This window comes from Mesocricetus auratus, unplaced genomic scaffold (genome assembly GCF_017639785.1).
Source record: "Mesocricetus auratus isolate SY011 unplaced genomic scaffold, BCM_Maur_2.0 Super-Scaffold_100010, whole genome shotgun sequence".
Classification (NCBI taxonomy): domain Eukaryota; kingdom Metazoa; phylum Chordata; class Mammalia; order Rodentia; family Cricetidae; genus Mesocricetus; species Mesocricetus auratus.
In genome coordinates, this window is record NW_024429194.1 from 42,510,152 (window position 1) to 42,528,776 (window position 18,625).

The following is an 18,625-nucleotide window of genomic DNA, read 5'->3' on the forward strand; positions in this document are numbered from 1 at the left end:
TTGCAGGTTTCTCCTCTTTAATTGTCCACTCTGCTTGTATATAAACCTTATAGTATACAGGAAGGAAGTTGGTACTTAAATCAAATGCACAGAAGTTGCCAATACATTCTGCCATTTAACAACTTTACAATTCCAGACATACATGGTTTTGATAACAAATACAGTTTTATGTATTTATACATTTCTGCATGTACTTTCCTCACTTAAAGAAAAAGATTTTATAAGACCTCAGTCACTTTCTCTCTCTGCCTTTCTTCCTCTCTCCTTCCTTAGAAGAGGTTAATGTAGCAAATGTAACTGTTAGCTATCTTGTAACATGCTACTGAAACATTCTGGAGTGGCCTCATTTCTTGTAAGAGAAAGTATATTATTCATTTCCAGCTGAGGATAGAAGTTCAAAGAAGGAAAATACCCATTCAAAATTATACCTTAAGTGACTATTCATGTTTAAATCTATCTGCTTTGCTGCCATACTATGTTGCTTTTATCCTAAACATTAAATATATTTGTTAAGCAAAAATTATAATGATGTATTTAACATCATACTGAATGACAAGTTCAGTTAGAGGAAACATTTAAGTGTTCCCTTCCTTGAATCCTTTCACATGTTGTATTTTCCAAGTTCTGTCAACTTATCTTGATTGTTAAAGTAAATTAGAATAAGGCATAAAAGATCAATTACTGGATATTGGTTTATTTAGTGACTTACTTAAAGCACCTGTGTAAACTGCTTGTTTTCCAAGCATAACTTCACTTGCTACCTGGAACAGAATGACCTGAAGGAATAGATGAAACTGGGTTGTCTCCCTTAACAACCTGCTGACTGCCACATATGTTACTATAAAATCTTACTTGCTTTCTCACCCTACCTCGTGGTTTTAGAGCATAAAATATGAATGCCAACTGGACCTGGGATCAACGACTTTCAGGAGGTGTCCTGGCTTTCTTTCACTTTCATTGGCATCACAGTGCTTATACTAGAAAGATTCCAGCAACATTTCTGGAGGCCCCAATGAGATCTCCTTCACCAAGACTCCAGTTAGTCCAGAGAGGTTGCTTCTCCTGGGCCATTCAGCCCACTAAAGGTGTCTGGAACTAGGAAGTATGTGCTCACAATGGAATTTTGGGGTTCTTGAAAGATTAGCCAGACACTGCATAGAAAATTGCTTTAAGTTGCAGATGCCAAGTTGTGAATAACCCCACATCCACTCAGAGACTGCTGTGAAACATGAGAGATGACCCAGAAAAGCCTCTGAAATTTGGTGTTTCAAACAATCTCATAATGAAGACAACAGCCCAGCTCCTACTCTGCCTCTTGATGTCCTCCCTGATCCTGTGGATGTGCACCCATCCAGTCCCCACTTAACCTCTCTGGTTCTGTTACATAAATTAGTCTTGTTCCAGGACAAATCCACTCAATATAATTCATCAATATAAGTAACACCACTTCTACTCCTAGAAGGGTTCTGCCATTGAATGAAGATGTAAATATGATTACCATGGACATCTCAACATGTTAGAGATGCCAGAGCTGTGGGATACCTGCCAAGGAGACCTGATAACAGGCACTGGAACCGGCCAAAAAAAAAAGAAGTGTGTTGCAGTCAACAAAACTCAAAGGAGTTTGAGATCTGAAGGGCATTTTGACATCAGAGGTAGAGATTCAGAGTTTGGTGTTTGTCGAGCTGGTTTTCAGTCTTGCTTTGGTCCAGTATTTCCTCACTATGCTTCCTTTCTTCCCTTTTGGAATGGTTGATGGGGAAGTCCTGTGTATATGTCAATAAAGCACTGTTGGCCAATAGGGAAGCAAGATAGGTGGGACTAGGAGTCAAGGAGGACTCTGGGTAGGAGAAACATAGGGAGTCAAGATGTAGTTGCCATAGGGGTAAGAAGTTCAGAACTTTTCTCCGGTAAGAGAAATACTTAGATTAAAAATTATAGGGTAAATACTTAAGTCAGAGCTAGCCAGTAAGAAACAAGCAAAGCCAACAGCTTCATAATTAATACAGCATCTTGTGTGTTATTTGGGGACTACAATGCGGCAGAGCCCAGACTGCTGGTGGGGAAAAACCAAAGCAGCTGGCAAGGAAAAGGCTTCTCTCTACAAATGTTAATGTACACCCTGTGCCATTATATGTTGGAAGTATGTGATCTGCTTTTTCATTTAGATTTTACAAGGTCTAACATTTACGAGATTGCCATGAGTCTCTAAAGAGACTTTGGACTTTTTAAACATGGTTGAGACTGTTAAAGACTGTGGAGACTTTGTAAGTTGAACTTTTTTGAATTATATGACTACAAGCCTATGGGGGCCAGGGAGCAGAATATAAGTGGTTTTAATAAAAATAGCCCCCATAGACTCTTAGGGAGTGTGGCCTTGTTGGAGTAGTTGTGGCCTTGTTAGAGGAAGTATGTCACTGGAAAGTGGGTTTTGAGTTTCAGAAGCTCAAGCAAGGCCCAGTGATTCACAATGTCTTTCTTCTGCCTATGAATCCAGATAGAGAACTCTCAGCTATCTCCAGTATCTTATCTGCCTGCATGACATCATGCTTCTCACCACAACAAAAAATTGGCTAAACCCCTGAACAGTAAGCCATCCCTAGTGTTTTCCTTTTTAAGAGTTACCGTGGTCACAATGTTTCTTCACAGCAATAAAACACTGACAAAGACATACACATTTAAGTAGTATACTCTGAAGTTAGGACTAACTAACACTAGGACAAGAATACAAATTTCATCTTGCCAAGTCTTCTTCAGGAGTAAGGCTTGGTAATCTGGGGTTTCTGAAACAGAGCACTAAACTGAAAATACAAAAAGCATCCTACATTCAGAACCAAAAATATGCACAATTTACAAATAACATCACACCTTTTCATTTTATGAAGAAGAATGAAAGGTTATTTATACCCACCACAGTGCCATAATTCTTGGTTTATGTCTTCACTGATGGACTACAACATGAGAAAACTATGTATATCACAACACTACCACTGCAACTTGAGGAACATAGTTGGAGTTGAAAGCTGCAGGTTTGTTCACACTCTGCATCCTAAGAGAATCCCAGTCATTGCTTCAGTCTTTGCTGCTAGACAGAAAAAAGCTAACTGCACTTTAGAGGGGAAGGAATCAGCAAAGAATTTGGAGAAAATTCATGAAATAAAACCAAAAGCCGAACATGATTTGTTCATTTCTGTACTGTTACCCCTATAATGGATATAAAATCTAGTCTACTACCTGATTATTATATGTGTTAATTCAATTGGATAGAGGCCATTATTACTCAGAATTACAAAAATGACTGCTGAAAAGAATGGACCCTACCTTGAAATGGATTCATAGTGATTATAGACACTCAATTTGTCCTTTTCTTCATGAAAGACTGATGGGGGAAGTACTTCTGTGTATATGTTGTCTTATTGGTTGATTAAATAAAGCACTGTTGGTCAATAGGGAAGCAAGATAGGTGGGACTAGGAGTCTAGGAGGATTCTGGGAAACAGAGGCACAGTCAGTCATGATGTAGGACACCAGAGGAGTAAGAGGTCCAGACCCTTTCTCTGGTAAGAGAAGACCACATGTAAATACTCAGATTAGCACTTATGCGTTAATAATTAAGTCAGAGCCAGCCAATAAGAAACCAAGCAAACGGCCAACAGCTTCATAATTAAAATAGTGTTTCGTGTGTTATTTGGGGACTGAGACAGCTGCAGAACCCAGGAAGCTAGTGGGAAGAGTACACATTACAAAAAAAAGGAATTCCTCCCATCAGTGTGTTTGAAAAGTTGTTAAAATTTGTATTTGATAGGTATCAATTCACCAAAGGTTTGGATGCAATACAATAAATACACCTACTTGATTATTTTCATAAGGACATATTTTTAAAATAATCACCAAAAGATTTTGTGTGAATTCACAATTTATAGAAAATTAGCCTGCTAAGAACAGACAAAATACATAGAGAATCCAGACACAATAATATAAAGTATCTTAACTATAGATACTTTCTTCCAACAAATAGTATAAGTGAATGAAACAAAAACACACATTCATAGAGCAATCCCCTGGAGACACTTCAGACTACCTGGTGTTTATAATAAACAACAAACAAAATATTTCCTCTGATGGAGGTGCTCTGTATTACCTGTACTGCTTTCTCATGTCATGCCCAACAGCATTGGTCTCCCAGATTTTGGTAGCAAGAACTCTAACTGTATTCAGGAACAGAATAAAATTCAGCTGAAAGACAAAAGAAGGTAATATGACAACAAAATTACGCTACTCTTCAAGACATTAATAGAAATTTAGTAATTTGAACTTCTTTGTATTGAGACTAAGAATTACCCACTCCACAAGTTTAAATACAGAATCTGAGATAAGAGGGAGGTGCTTCTAAACTAAAGGTTCATGGATGCCATTTCTTGAACACTCTCTGAGTCTCACATAAATTTATTGTACACAATTATTAAGGACCCAAAATTTTTCAATTCAAAGAGATTTGACCTGGGGTACCCAGCTATTAGTTGGAATTTTAAGCCACAGGCATAGCTCCATGATATGTCTAAGGATAACTGTCTCACACACTCTCTTCATATTGTTTTTAAAAGAAATATAAAACTTAGAGAGTTGAAGCTTTCCAAGGGAATGCTTTCTGAACAGCCATATTTATTTCACACTCCAGGATTTGCTATCTACCTGACAACAGTTTCCACCAATGTAATATGTGTGGAGTGAAGATCTGGGAAAGGCTGAATCATGGCAACTGTGTGAGAAACTGAGCATTAGAACCTGAACCAAGAAGTGCCAAGGGTGCACAACCAGCTGCAGACTGTCACTTGTGTTTCCTATTGCTTGTGACAGAAGAGCAACCTTCAGCTCTATCACATTAAAATATCCAGAACCAAGGTCTCTGCCTTCATGACATATGTCAAAGATAAATTCTGAAAACCAAAAAATAATTGATTGGAAGTAATACATACCAGTTAACCCAGCAGTTTAATAAGAGAGAAGACTGCTAAGAGTGGCCAAATTGATTATCAAAAAATTAAGAATTAAGAAAAAGACTTAGCAAAACTTGTTAGTTTCAAAGAAAATACACACGTATATATGCACCTGGCAACACATGAAAGAACAGTTGCAGGAAATTCCAAATAATTGCCGTAAATAATTTAGGAAAATATAGAATATAGGGTAACTAAAAAGTGTTATTGGCAACTTAATATCCTGAATTTTTCACATGAAAAATTAGCTCTAGGAGATGGGCATCTCATTATCGTCACTTCACAAGGTCACACAGCCAGTGAGTGGCAGAGTACTAATGTAGACCACATGTTGAATCTACTGTGTACTCTTGACCATTCTGTTGCTCTGCCTATCAAATAGAGTTGACAAAATAAACAATTGAATTGATTCAAAGTGGATCAAAGACCTCAATTTTAAATCTGAAATACTACTTCTAGATAAAATGTTGGAAATGTTCTTCAAAACAATGGTGTCAGCAAGAAATTTCTAAACAGAACGTTACTAGCATAGGTCAGTCTGGAGAACCAACTAGTATGGCTCCAGAAAACTAAAACGTGAGTGCATAGCAAAGGGAACAATCAGCAAAGCACACAGCCCATGGATGGGAGAAAACCTTTACCAACTACACCTCAGACACAAAGAACTGTAGAAATTAAGTGCCAAGGAAATAAAACTACAGATCAATAAACAGGCTAACAATAAATTTTGGAGAGGGTATGTTGGGAGAGGAACCTTCACTCACCGATGGTGTGAGGTGTAAATTAATACAGTCAGTAGGGAAATAGGTTTGGAGTTTTCTCAATACATTAAAAATAGAACCACCATATGCCCCTGCTACCCTGCTACCCTGTGTGTTCACCAAGGGAATTATATACCTCACCATGGAGATATTTCAATTCCTATGTTTATTCTTGCTGTACTCATTAGATCAAGTAAATGGAACCAAACTAGATGAATGGATGTTGAAAATCTGGTACATATAAAAAATGGAATATTATTCAGCTCTGAAGAAAAGTGAAAGCACAAAATTTTCAGGAAAAAAGTGATAACCTTAGAATGTATAATATTAACTGAGGAAGCCCAATCTCAGAATGAAAAAAAGCATGTTCTCCAAAATCATATCCCAGTCTATAATGTATACATGTACATATGTAAGCAAATGTAAGAATACTATAACATTTTAAAAGGACAACAAGAAAGGGAAATAAAACAAAACCAAAATGCATACTTAATGAGTTCCCATTATATACTTTGTGCAAGTCCTTTGAATGCACTCTCAAGGTGTAACACATTCTCAATGCAGACTAGACCTTTAATGGGCAGTGTCCACATGTGATTCCACGAGGGGCTGTTATCTTCCTAGGAAACCTGAATTTTAAGTTACATTTTTCGCTGTTTAAATATTCCTATAGGGTGTAGCCCTTTGTAACCATTGCTAAACTCCTAACTCCATTGGGGGGCAGGGAACACTAAGAATCTTAGCTTCCAAATAACAGAATGCAAAGACTATTGAGGAAAAGAGTCACAAGATCAGGCAAAAGTGACAGAGATACACCAGCTCCCACCATTAGGAGTCCCACAAAGACACCAAGCCAGCAACCAAAGTATCTCTGCAGAAGATCTGGTGCAGAGCCGTGCAGGCCCTGTGGTGCTGCCTCAGGCTCTGTGAACCATCTGTCCCTTCTTGGTTAGTCAGGTTTTCGTGGTGTTCTTCATCCCCACTGTCCCCTACAATCTTTCCTCCCCCACTTCCTTAAAGTTATGTAGATAGAGCTAAGCAATACCGTGGAATGGCAATAAAGAAATAGATCATTGAAACTTAGTCTTTGAGCAACCCACAACTGACATTTAAAAAAGAACCCAAGAACTAAAATAAGAAATCAGAGCCGGCCACTCACTGACACATCTGATTTTGTATGCCTGTTTTTTCACAGGCTTTAGTTCATTTTCTGAGAACTCTTCAAAAACAAGCCACAAGAGCAAAGAATGTGCAGGTTGGGAAGCATTTAGAAGATGTTTTCTTGATGGCAACTTGACAACGTTAGTGTAGAGATCTTCACGTTTAAATAACCCTACATAAACCGATGCAACTGAGATAGTTTGAAGAATTTACAGCTTACACCATACACAATGCTAAGAATTAGAAAAATATGAATCAGAGTGAGTGCTTCCTAAGAGTCACCTTTATTTGTCTATCTTCAGAATTTTCTAGACAATGACAGCATCATTGTGCATTCAACATGGACCAGCTTCTCAGATGGACTAACGGTCTACTTTGAGAGAAGTATTTTTAATACAGAACTCATATTCCCAGGTGTTTTTTTTCCATCTCACAAATGGTTTGTTCTACATACCTGTAAAAAGATAACTTCAAGAATTCTGACAAAGGAACAAGATGATAACTCCCATAAAAGCTTTTAGAAAAAAAATCCAGGACAGGCTCCAAAACAATACAGAGAAACCCTGTCTCGAAAAAACAAAAAAAAATCTTAAAAGATAATTATTAAAATATCATACCCATTTCTCTTTAAATTATGAAGATGACAGAAACAGGTATAATTTACTCTCTATTGTTTAGGTCAATGATTAATCTGTCTCCAACTATTACCATAGGAGGATCAACCTCCAAAACCATGAGATGGGAATGAGAAGGTAACTGGTAAGGGAGGGATTTATATAGATAAATTTTAGTATGTAACTTTGACAGAATTGCAAATATCAAATTGATTTTTTCCTAGAGAAAAATCTGCCTTCCAGAAGACTTGCTTAAATTTCTCCAAAATAGCACTACAAATTAAAATCAAGCTATAATATAGAAGCTGTGAGTTAAAGACTAACGAGAAATGAAGTGTGCATTTTGTATTTGTATTTATTGTAGAATCAAATTGCAGTGTTAGAATGGAGAGTTTATTACTTACTTTTAAAAGCTCAGTAATTTATAACAATATACCTATCAACGAAGTAAAAATATTACTTACGGTAAACATATTGAAAAAAGCCAATGTGGTGTGAATGATGGCCTGCATTTAGAGGGTCTCTGAAGGGAATGAAAATATAGCATTTGACTTTGACGTGGACAAGTGTTTCAGCAAAGGGTGAGGATTAACCCAACAGTTTGGCTGGAGATGTATGTTAGGTTCATTCACTAAGTGAACCTGTTGAAGAACCCTATAAAAAATAGTGGAGATTGCCCCATTGAGAGACAGGATGCTGAGGGGCAGTGCTGTCCCTGGAGATCTGGAAGACATTGCTTAGGTTGCTTAGCACAAGTTCCCAGAACAAAGGATGGGCTACCTGAAGCCAACTCCATGTCTTACATTCACCCACCCATGGCTTCAGCACATTCCACCAGAGATGAGGAGGATGAAGGAGGACAAGAAAAAAGTCACATCAGTTGAGCCCCTTCCATGGAAGGAAACTCAAGACTGAGAGGAGGAAGGAAGGCAGCAACTCCAGAGTGTGTTCAAAGGCACAAACTGAGGCAGACTAGTGAGACTCTATCTGTAAAGAGAGGGGAGAAGGAAGAGAAGAGAGAAGCCAGGAGAAATGGATGGATTCTGGAAGAAGTTTCTATTCATTCAGTGTCATCCATCAATAAATTAGTTATATGTTTACAGTTATATGCATTGGTTACATTTACTTTTCTTGGTTCCTTTTAAAAAAAATGTTCACTCAGCTGGTGGCAAAATACCTTTAATCCCAGGCAGAGGCAGGCAGATCTCTGTGAGTTTGAGGCCAGCTTGGTCTACATAGTTAGTGAGTTGCAAGACAACCAGTACTACAAAGAGAGACCCTATTTCTCTCCAAAAGACAGTACATTTTATTGCACATACGTGTTTTAATTCAGCTAAGGTTTAGCAATGCATTGTACAGAAAAATACATGCAGCCTTCATGTGATCGCTAAAGAAATCATTTAATGAATGGAATGTGTGAGACTGATTCCCAGAAAGCTACAAAAGGTACAGACTGCCATTCACAAGTTGTCACAACTCTGGCCTTCCTTAGCTACAACAGAAGTATGGATATTGGCTTCTCCATTAGGTCTTTAGGTCTCTGGAACCAGCATCAAGGATAGATTATCTCATTTAAAAAAGTGGAGGGCTTTCAGAATACCATAACTGATGCCAGAAATGAACAGGACTGTGTTGGAGATCTATCAACCTCTCTAAGACAGGCATTGGCTCTTCCATGTAAATTAACCTAATCTGGCCATGTGATGTCTCCAGAATTTTCTATTTTCTTTTCAAAAGTCATATCTCAGACTGAGGATGTAGCTCAGTTGGTAGAATGCTGGAATAACGTACACAAAACCCGAGGCTTGGTTCCCAGCACCACATAAAAAACCCTGCAGGAATCAAGATAGCTCAGAGAGTAAAGGTATTTGCTGCCAAGCCTGGGTATCTGAGTTTAGTTTCCAGAGTCTACATGGGGGACAGAACCAGCCCCACTTATCTTGCGACCCCCCCTTACAAGCACAGCGTGTGTGCATCCCCTGCCTGCCTTCCACACAAATAAATAAATAAAATATAGGGTTTTATTAAAATATGAAGATGGGTGTGGTCGTGCATGTCTGTAATCTCAACACTCGAGGTAGAAGTTGGACTCTGATGAGGTCAGGGCTCTGTGCTAAGTTACAGTGAGTTCAAGGCCAGCCTGTGGGGATGGGTAGAGACCACCCAACTCCAATCTCTAACTTCCCTTAAATCTCTCCATGTGTCACCATACTTTCATGGAAAACTGCAACATACATTAAATGGGATAGCGGTTCAGTCATGTCTCCACTGTCGCCACCACACCCGGCTGACTGACCTCTTACATGGTTTACCACTGTGCCTTCATTTCTGGCACAGAAAACATGCCCCATGCACTTACACCTCGTATGGAGAGATGCTTAAACAAAAGCAAATATCATCTATTTCTCGTTTACGTTCCCCTAACCTGTGAATCCAGTGTCTCAGATTTCTAGTGATACCCAGGCCACTCTCTACCCCAGGCAGGGGCATCCTCAAAGCCATTTCCAAGGACCCCATCACAGTCCGTTCAATCTCTAGCTATGGTTTTCATTCTTTTCTGCTGAGACAGTCCTTGAACTCAGGTCTCAGTGTCTCAGGGGAGCCCCATCTTACTGAGCACTTACTGAATCCACCCACTGTGTCTTCAGGCTTCCTCCAGGCCTGCCTGGCCCCGTCCTCTGCTTTCCTTGCTCTCCCACCTAACCATCCCTACATTTTCTGATGAGGCTCCGGAAGCCACAGCATCTACACAGATGTCCTGCTCTGGTTTGATTGTTGGCTTTTACTTTTTGAGACAGAATCTCAGGTATCCCAAACTGGTCTTAAATTCCCTTTGTAGCCTCGTGAGAGTGACCTTGACCTTTGCTCCTCTTGCTTCAGCCTGGAGTGAGCTAGGAATCAGGGCAAGCCCCGTCTCCACACCTGGCTTATCTGTTGTTAATTAGAGCATAACTCCTCTTGTATTTCAGTGCTGTGTAGAAGAATTTAAAAGTCATAGTCATCAACATAAAGACAGTGGGCTCAATAACCAACTGTCATATTTGGGGACGCCTGTTTTCATAACAACGCATTATTTTCTAGTGACTGACTGACTTAAAGATCTCAGCGTGGGAAAACAAAGCATAACAGAACAATGGTCTGCTATCAGTCCCACCCTTCCAAAACCAATTTGATGCTTTGGTGTTTGTGCTAAAGTCAGTTTTCATCTGGAAACCTGGGTTTTCTTACATATTTCTGACTACCCAGACTCCTGTATGCCCTTAAACATGGTTTGCTCTGTATGTCACTGAGAAATCCTGACCCCCCTTCTACCTGGTTCTACTCTCAGAAATATAAGAATTCCATTAAGAGAAGCCGCACTGTTACAATGGCAGATTTAGAATTAGGCGAGGGACCCAATTTGGACTGAAAAATCTGTGCTACGTTTCTTGTGATTGTACACAGAGAAGAAGGTCTGTTTGCACAATGTCATAGCACCCTTGGCTGAAAGGCCATGAGGGAAACAAACCTCATATTGTGAAGGAAATATGTTTTTTAAGTATAAATGTACCCATTGAAATGAAAAATTTGTCTTCTACAGGAATTGTGCAACATAGAATTTGGCAGGTTTTTGAGTGCAAGTGAAATAGAGTCCAAATGGCACTCAGGCTCTTTTCTGTCACACCGCTGCATGACCTTCATCTGCAGGTCTGTCCTTTCCCTCCCTAGACTGAAAAAGATCTGGTGAAAAAGCCTTGGAGTTTCTACAGCTGTATGTGCTTTTCCTTATTTTGCTTTTCTTCTGTCCCAGTCTCCAAGGACATCTACTTTTTATGGGTGGCTGATTCTTTCAACTACTATTGATCCAGTGGCTACTGTGGTCCAGGAAACTCTCAAAAGGCATTAAGAATGTAGGTGTTTAGGAGACAATATTGTACTTACACACACACACACAGACACACACACCCTGCTGTTTAGTGGGCAAAGTAACAGTCAACAGACAAAGAAGCCTTCGGTTTCTTTGAGATTTGGAGCGATCCAAAGGGTGAAATTGGAGATATGGCACTCCAAGGAAGCAAGAGAAGCACATCCTAGCCTTCCAAAGGCTCAGAAAGGCATGCGGAACAGACCAGCATCAGCAGAGGTGGACAAGCTCAACTTCAGCTAAACAGGATGTAAAGGGGTGTGAGCATGAGCAGGAGAGTCCCCTCTACATACTCAAGGATCTCAGGTTCTATTAAAGATGCCTGGAGCTCACCAGGTAACAGTATGTATCCTCATATTAGAATGCCAGCTCTCCCCACCTAGCAGCTAAGTGGCTTGGCCTGTTATTAGAGTTATTGCCCTGCACCCAGCCCATGGTGAGCTCCATGTCATATCTGTTGCCATTATCTTCATCATGTATGCTTTCATGTCACAGAACCACCCAGAAAGAGGAGAGCCACTCTCTGGATACCACAAGGGAGTTCTAGGCTCACTTTTCCTTTCTTGGAGTTAGAGAATATGTAAAGCCTGGCATGGAAATCCCCAAAGGTCAAGAAACCAAGGAGGAAAACACATAGAGTTTTCCTAGACATCACCACAAGGCGGTTTTCCATTAAAACTAATGGGGGACATCTGCTCTGGAGTTAGGACATGAAGAAATATGTATTAAAACTCTGAGGCTTCATTGTCCCTGGTGAAGAAGGGGAAAGAGATTTTCCTTGCTTTTCCCCATACCTTTTACCCATGAAAACTTTTAAGCACTTTCTCATCTTTCCAAAATATATATAATTTTTTTGTTGTTGATCAGATAGGTCTTTTATCATATTGAAGACCTAAACATGTCCTCTTCAAAACTTTGGAATAGGCATCAAAGGAGATGGCTCCTGTCATCTAGTTTTCTTGGGGAGGGAAGGAGCCTGTCTCCTGCAGGTAGGCATTTTCAAGATTCAGAGTCACCTTCTGCCACAAAGCATTGAAACGTTTATTTCCTCTCTGCATAAAGGTGGTTAACAAACACAGGTAGTCGCGCCAAGTTTAGGATGGCTGATGTGCACCATATGGCATTGATGAATCCTCTTATATGGGAATCAGCTGTTGTCCATCTTGAAAACACCTATGCAATGGCTGGTTTTGTTTAGCCACAAAAAAGAATGAAATTTCTCTGCCATTGCAGTCTCTTAGCAAATGACCTACCACATGCATGGTGCTCTAGTTTAATAATTTACTACTAAAGTGTTATCTTCCTGAAATAACTTTGTAAGCAGAATTTCAATAACAGAAGAAGGCTCTGGCTTTTCATTGTGCCTCCTTAACCAAGTGTGGTTGTGCATGCCTGTAATCCCAGCACTTGCAAGGTGGAGGCAGGAGAATGGGGAGTTCAAAATTGCCCTTGGTTACCTAGCCAACTCAAGGCCAGCTATGAGATACACAGAGAGACAGACAGACAGACAGACAGACAGACAGACAGAGACAGAGAGAAAGAGAGAGAGACAGACAGACAGAGAGAGAGACAGAGACAGGGACAGGGAGACAGAGACAGACAGAAGAAGAGAGATAGAGAGGGGGAATCCCTCCATAGCAAAGCCTCATTCTTATCATCATAACAAAAAATAAGGTGCTGGGTAATCAAAGAAAAGAAAAAGTTTAAGACAACAGCAAAATGATCAGAGAGCAAAGTTACAGAACAACCATCTTACATGAAAACCATGAAAAGACAGTGACATGATAGAAAGATGCAGCCTGAGCACTTACTTTTCAGAGCATGGCCCAAAGCTGCTAAATGTTGACAAATTGCACAAACACTAAACTACACAAAAATAAAATAAGAAACCAATCTGGTTCACAGTAGTAACAGGAAGAATAAGTTAGTGGGGGAACAACCACAGAAAAGATTTGTAAACTGAAATACGGTTGAAGAGAATTTAAGAAGACACAAATAAATGAGAAAAAATCCCATGTGGAGAGATGGAACAAATTAGTTTGTTGAAATGTCCATTATACCAAGAGAGATCATATTCAATGCAATCTCTATCAAAATTCCAAATGCATTCTTCACAGAATTAGGAAAAAAAGCAATCCTAAAACACATTTGAGACTACCTAGAATACTAAACAGTTGTAACAATACTGAGTAGGGCCAAAGCTGAAAACATACAACTTGACTGCAAACTATTTCAAAAAGTCACGGTAATCAAAACAGTGTGGCAGTATCATAGAAAACCACAAGTGGCCCACTGGAATAGAGGTCTCACAAATAAACGCACATATCTATGCTCAAATAATTTTCAAGAGGAAAAGTAAGGAATACACAACTTGGAAAAGAGAATTTCTTCATAAATGGTGTTAAAGAAACTAGCTATCCATGTGCAGAAAAATTAAACTGGATCCTTTAGTCTGTGATGACACCACAGACTAAATCATCTCAAAGTATACTAAAAGCTTAACTGTAAGACCTTTAATTGTAAAACTGAGAGGGAAACAGGGTAGAGATGCTTCCTTACATTGGTCTGGGAAATATGTATTTATATATCCCCCCCAAACCACAGACAACAAAGCAAAAAAAACTGAATGAAGAGAAACCTATCAAAGATAGTCTAGCTCCAGAGTTTACTCTCTATGACCTAAGACAGATCAGACCTCCCTAAGGATCCATACAATGTCCAAGCGTAAAAAACAAAAATGCTGTGTATGTCAGTTATGATGGTATGTGCCAATAAACTCAGCACTCAGGGCACAGAGGCAGAAGGATCAGAAGTTCTAGACCAGCCTGAGCTACATAGCAACATCCTGTCTCAAAACAACCTATAGCCATACAAAAGTAGCAAATAAAGCTACACAGTCAAGCCACACACTATGGTGCCAATGTTCTCTCTCTCTTCATCCTTCTCCACAGACTCAGTGAGAGGAGACCCAGGCAGCTTCCACACATGGGTGTTGACTGACTGCTTGGCTGGATTGTCATGGAAAGTAACCAGAAAGTCAGTTTCTCTTTAATCAAATATTTATTAACTTCAGAAATGGGACTTCACATGGGAACCAAGAAAGTGAAAGTAAAAACGAGAATATTACTTTATATTTTTCCTCAGTGAACAGAAAGTGAGTCCTGAAATGCCTCACCAGAAAAGTTATTAAAATAAAGGCACACTCACTTCTTCAGATTCTAAATATCTATGCTTTAAGGACATAAAAAAGTTTTCCACTATCAAAAGCAATTCATACCCAAAAAAGTCTGTTTATTTGTTTACTTTTTGAGATTATACTTTCTATAACTGTCGGGTAATTATCCAGCTGGGATATGCACTTTCATAGTCTTTTTTACAATATCAAAGCAAAGGCATGTCAGCCTTTAAGCATATGGGAAAAAGAGTATTATATCACCAGAGAGCTCTGCGTAGCCAGAGGACCCCTCAAAGTCTCTTTGGGGGACCATGGGGTCAGGAACAAAAAGAGTCTCTGAGAGGCCCTCTGTGTCTAAAGTCACTTACAGATACACATGCTCCAGTATTATCACTACTGTGGTCTAGAAACCGAAGTTATCCTTTACCACACTATGAGAACACCAATCTTTGTCCAGTTCGTCATTCTGGGACACAAGAACCTGGAACCCCTGGCAAGTTCTCACCAACCTCCAGTATCATCATGACCACTGAGACCTACCAGCCCTTAGTATCATCACTACCTAACAGCCCACTGCCAATCTCTTGCAAACCCCAAGGACTCTCTGAGTGAGAGGTCTGATTCCATGGGTCTTCAGTGTGAACCTTGGACTCTTCACCACTTTCAGAATACTTTCTCAACTCCTTATGAAACATGAAAAATTCTATCCCCAGCTTTGCTCACCTTTAGTTCCTGATGCTAGCACACACAACATGAAGTCTCCTGAGTAAACTGGGAGCATGCGGGGGTCAGAGACACGGGACACACACATAATGGATCAGGAGAGTTGGGAGAACAACAGAGGAGAGCAAGAAAAGAGAGACCTTAATAGAGGGAGCTGGTATGGGCTTAATGAGAAATCTGGCGCGAGGGAATTCTCCAAGAATCCACAAGGATGACCTGAACTAAGAATCTAAGCAATAGTGGAGAGGCTACCTTAAATGCCCTTCCCCTACAATGAGATTGATGACTGCCTTAAATGCCATCACAGAGCCTTCATCCAATAGCTGATAGAAGCAGAAGCAGAGATTCACAGCTAAGCACTCCTGGAATCCAGTTGTAGAGAGGCAGGAGTGATAAGCAAAGAGGTCAAATCATGCTGGGGAAATCCACAGAAACAGCTGACCTGAGCAAGTGGTAGCTCACAGACCCCAGTCTGACTACTGGGGAACCACCATAAAACCAAACCAGGCCCCCGAACTTGGGTGTCAATTGGGGGGCTTGGACAGTCTATGGGACCTCTGGCAGTGGAACTAGTATTTATCCCTAATGCATGAATGGGCTTTGGGAGCCCATTCCCTATGGAGGGATACTCTCTCAGTCTAGATACACGGGGGAGGGCATAGGTCCTGCCCCAAATGATGTGACAGACTTTGATGATTCCCCCATGGGAGGCCTCACCCTCCCTGAGGAGTAAGTAGATAGGGGTGGGATAGAGGTTTGGTGGGGGAATTCAAGGATAGGAGGGAGGGGGATTGGTATGTAAAAAAAAGATTGTTTTTAATTTAAATAAAAATTAATTAAGAAAATAAAAAATGAAAGCACTGAAAAAATCTTCATGAATAAATAGATGAATGAAGTCACCCCATTAATTACTAATTTTCTTGCTTGTGGTTTTCTAGTATTAATCTCCATCTTTTTTTGAAATAGATATATAAGCACCTTTCATTTTCTAATGGCCAATTTTACTTATAAAGCACTGGTCTTCAGAATTGAAGGGAAACATTCACTTCATAGAGAATCTAGGCTCTAAAACACATTGACCTGAGTTTGCTGTACGTCTCCCCACTCTTGACTCTATTGGATTGATGTGTGAGCTTTCAGGGTTCCTCTCAGCCATTTCCATCAGCAATCTTACTACCTGAGGTCATAAATACATTTTGACTATCCAAACAGGCCCTTCCTGGAGGAGCGGTCTGTTAAGGCTTATCTCTTGACTCTCAGGATAATTCCCCATTTTATTATAAGCTCTACCTTTGGATTTTTCTTTGTAGCTCTGGATTTTCTTTCCCTCAGGCTTTTACTTGCCTTTTTAAATTTTCTTCCTTATAACTCAGCTTTCTCCAGGTTATTGATAGAAATAAGGGAGACATTGATTTCCAGTGTAATTTGTGGCATTTGATGAGAACTTGCTGATATGCGCATAGAGTAAGTAAATCCTGAAGAATTGAGGAGTTTCTTTTATAATTGAATTGTTATAATAAAACCCAAAGGCAATTCTGACTGAATAGAATGTTGCTCTTGAATCTCGTCTATGATTTACAAGGCTGACTAAAAGAACTTTATCGTATTGGAAATAGTAGCCAATGATTCTTGGTCTGGGAGATGTCTTGTTCAGTAAAGCCCTTGCCCTACAAACATGAGGACCTGAGTTCAATCCTGAACCTATCCCTGCACCGTTTGATTTCCCTCTCTAAGCATCAACATCCTCAAGCCTGAGGTAAAAGTTCTTTTTGACCTGCACAATTGTTCTTTGGCCAGTTTTCCTATAGGCATCACAAACTCCTATTGATTGTCTAGAAGAGACTAAACGTAGTAACAGGTGCCCACCTGGATACCGTATGGTCATGGGTTGGGAAAGTGGATGACACTTGTAAGAAAATGGGGGAAGAGGCAGGAAGGAAAGAAATGGTGGGAGGGAGGGACAGATAGAGGAGAAATATGATCAAATAAAGGCAAAAATAGTAGTTGGGCTCTTAAATTACTTTCTAATATGTTAATGTCTATCACTTGTGTTTTTAAGATGCTTTACATGCAAGAACCAAGTGAATGTAAACAAGCATAATTTCTTCATCAAACCACAGAGAGGCTGATGCCATGGAATCGTCCATGAAATGAAAAGTAAGCATTTTGCTGAATCTTGTTGGCCCAGCTGTGTAATTTTGTTTTCCTCAGCAACCCAGATGCAATACACAGTAGAAATATTCAGGCACATGAATCTTGAGCAGGATACGCCAGTTCTATCCTTTTTCTCTGATACCTGGTAGACAGGGTCTTGCAGGGCATCTCTTTTCTCTTTTCGGGGACCTGACCCGTGTCCATGGAGCAAGAAGACTAACAGAAGAGTCAGGCAATGAATGCTCTAGAGAGGATCTCACTATCACTGTTCTTTCCCCCAAATTCCTCTGCTCTACCATTACTCTCTCTACTTTTCCATTCGCGCCACCTCCATTCACTAATAGGTATTGAGAATGTTAACTCTAAATGCAATTGATGAAAAGGGAGCTGTAATGGGGCCTTATAAGTCCCTGTACATGTAAATATTCACATGTGTAATGAAGCCTCAGAACAGCCGCCAAGTACAACCTGGTTACCTTGATTCAAAGAATGGCAAGCACTGTCTGAACCAGTTCCAGTGTCAGACACAAACCGGGGCTGACCTCCAGCCCTGGCTCTCCCAGCTACTGAGAAACGTGTGAAAGTTCCTAAAAACGTACTGTACAGTAAAGCAGCAGGCAGGCTTACCCAGAGTTTTAGTAGAGATTTTATTTGTTTATTTATTATTTACTGAAGTTACATAAACTATTAAACTTACCCCAATAGCAGCTAAGATTGGAGCCTGGTAAATCCACCGGTCTCCAGCACTAAGTTCCCAACACCTGAGATGTAGAACAGAGGAAGGAAGGAAGGAGGGAAGGAAGGAAGGAAGAAAGGAAGGAAGGAAGGAAGGAAGGAAGGAAGGAAGGAAGGAAGGAAGGAAGGAAGGAAGGAAGGAAGGAAAAGCTTAATGAATAAATTTGGCAAAATAAATAAATGAGAATTAACTCTAGCCACAGCTGCTTCTTTTGGAGAAAGAAATACATTTTTAAAGTTCTTATCCCGATTTCCTTACCATGAGGGAGTCTGTATATGAGTCTTATAATATTGGGTAGTTACTTCTATAGTGGACAGGTCAAGACCTTGTTTCTGTAGCCACAAAAGAGACCCCTAGTTACCTATTTGTGGCACAATGGTACTTTGCTTTTGTTGGCAGTA

At 39.9% G+C, this 18,625-nt stretch overlaps 1 protein-coding gene across 1 annotated transcript in view; it reads right to left on the minus strand.

Annotated features, from left to right (window-relative positions):
* The window catches only part of Pth2r (parathyroid hormone 2 receptor), a 74,016-nt gene that overhangs the window by 11,804 nt on the left and 43,587 nt on the right, over positions 1 to 18,625 (minus strand). The window contains exons 9-10 of the mRNA XM_040753443.1: positions 18,186 to 18,249; positions 4,141 to 4,235 (exon numbers count right to left, since the gene is read on the minus strand). Coding sequence (XP_040609377.1) covers positions 4,141 to 4,235; positions 18,186 to 18,249 — 159 coding nt within the window. The remainder of the gene's footprint in view (positions 1 to 4,140; positions 4,236 to 18,185; positions 18,250 to 18,625) is intronic.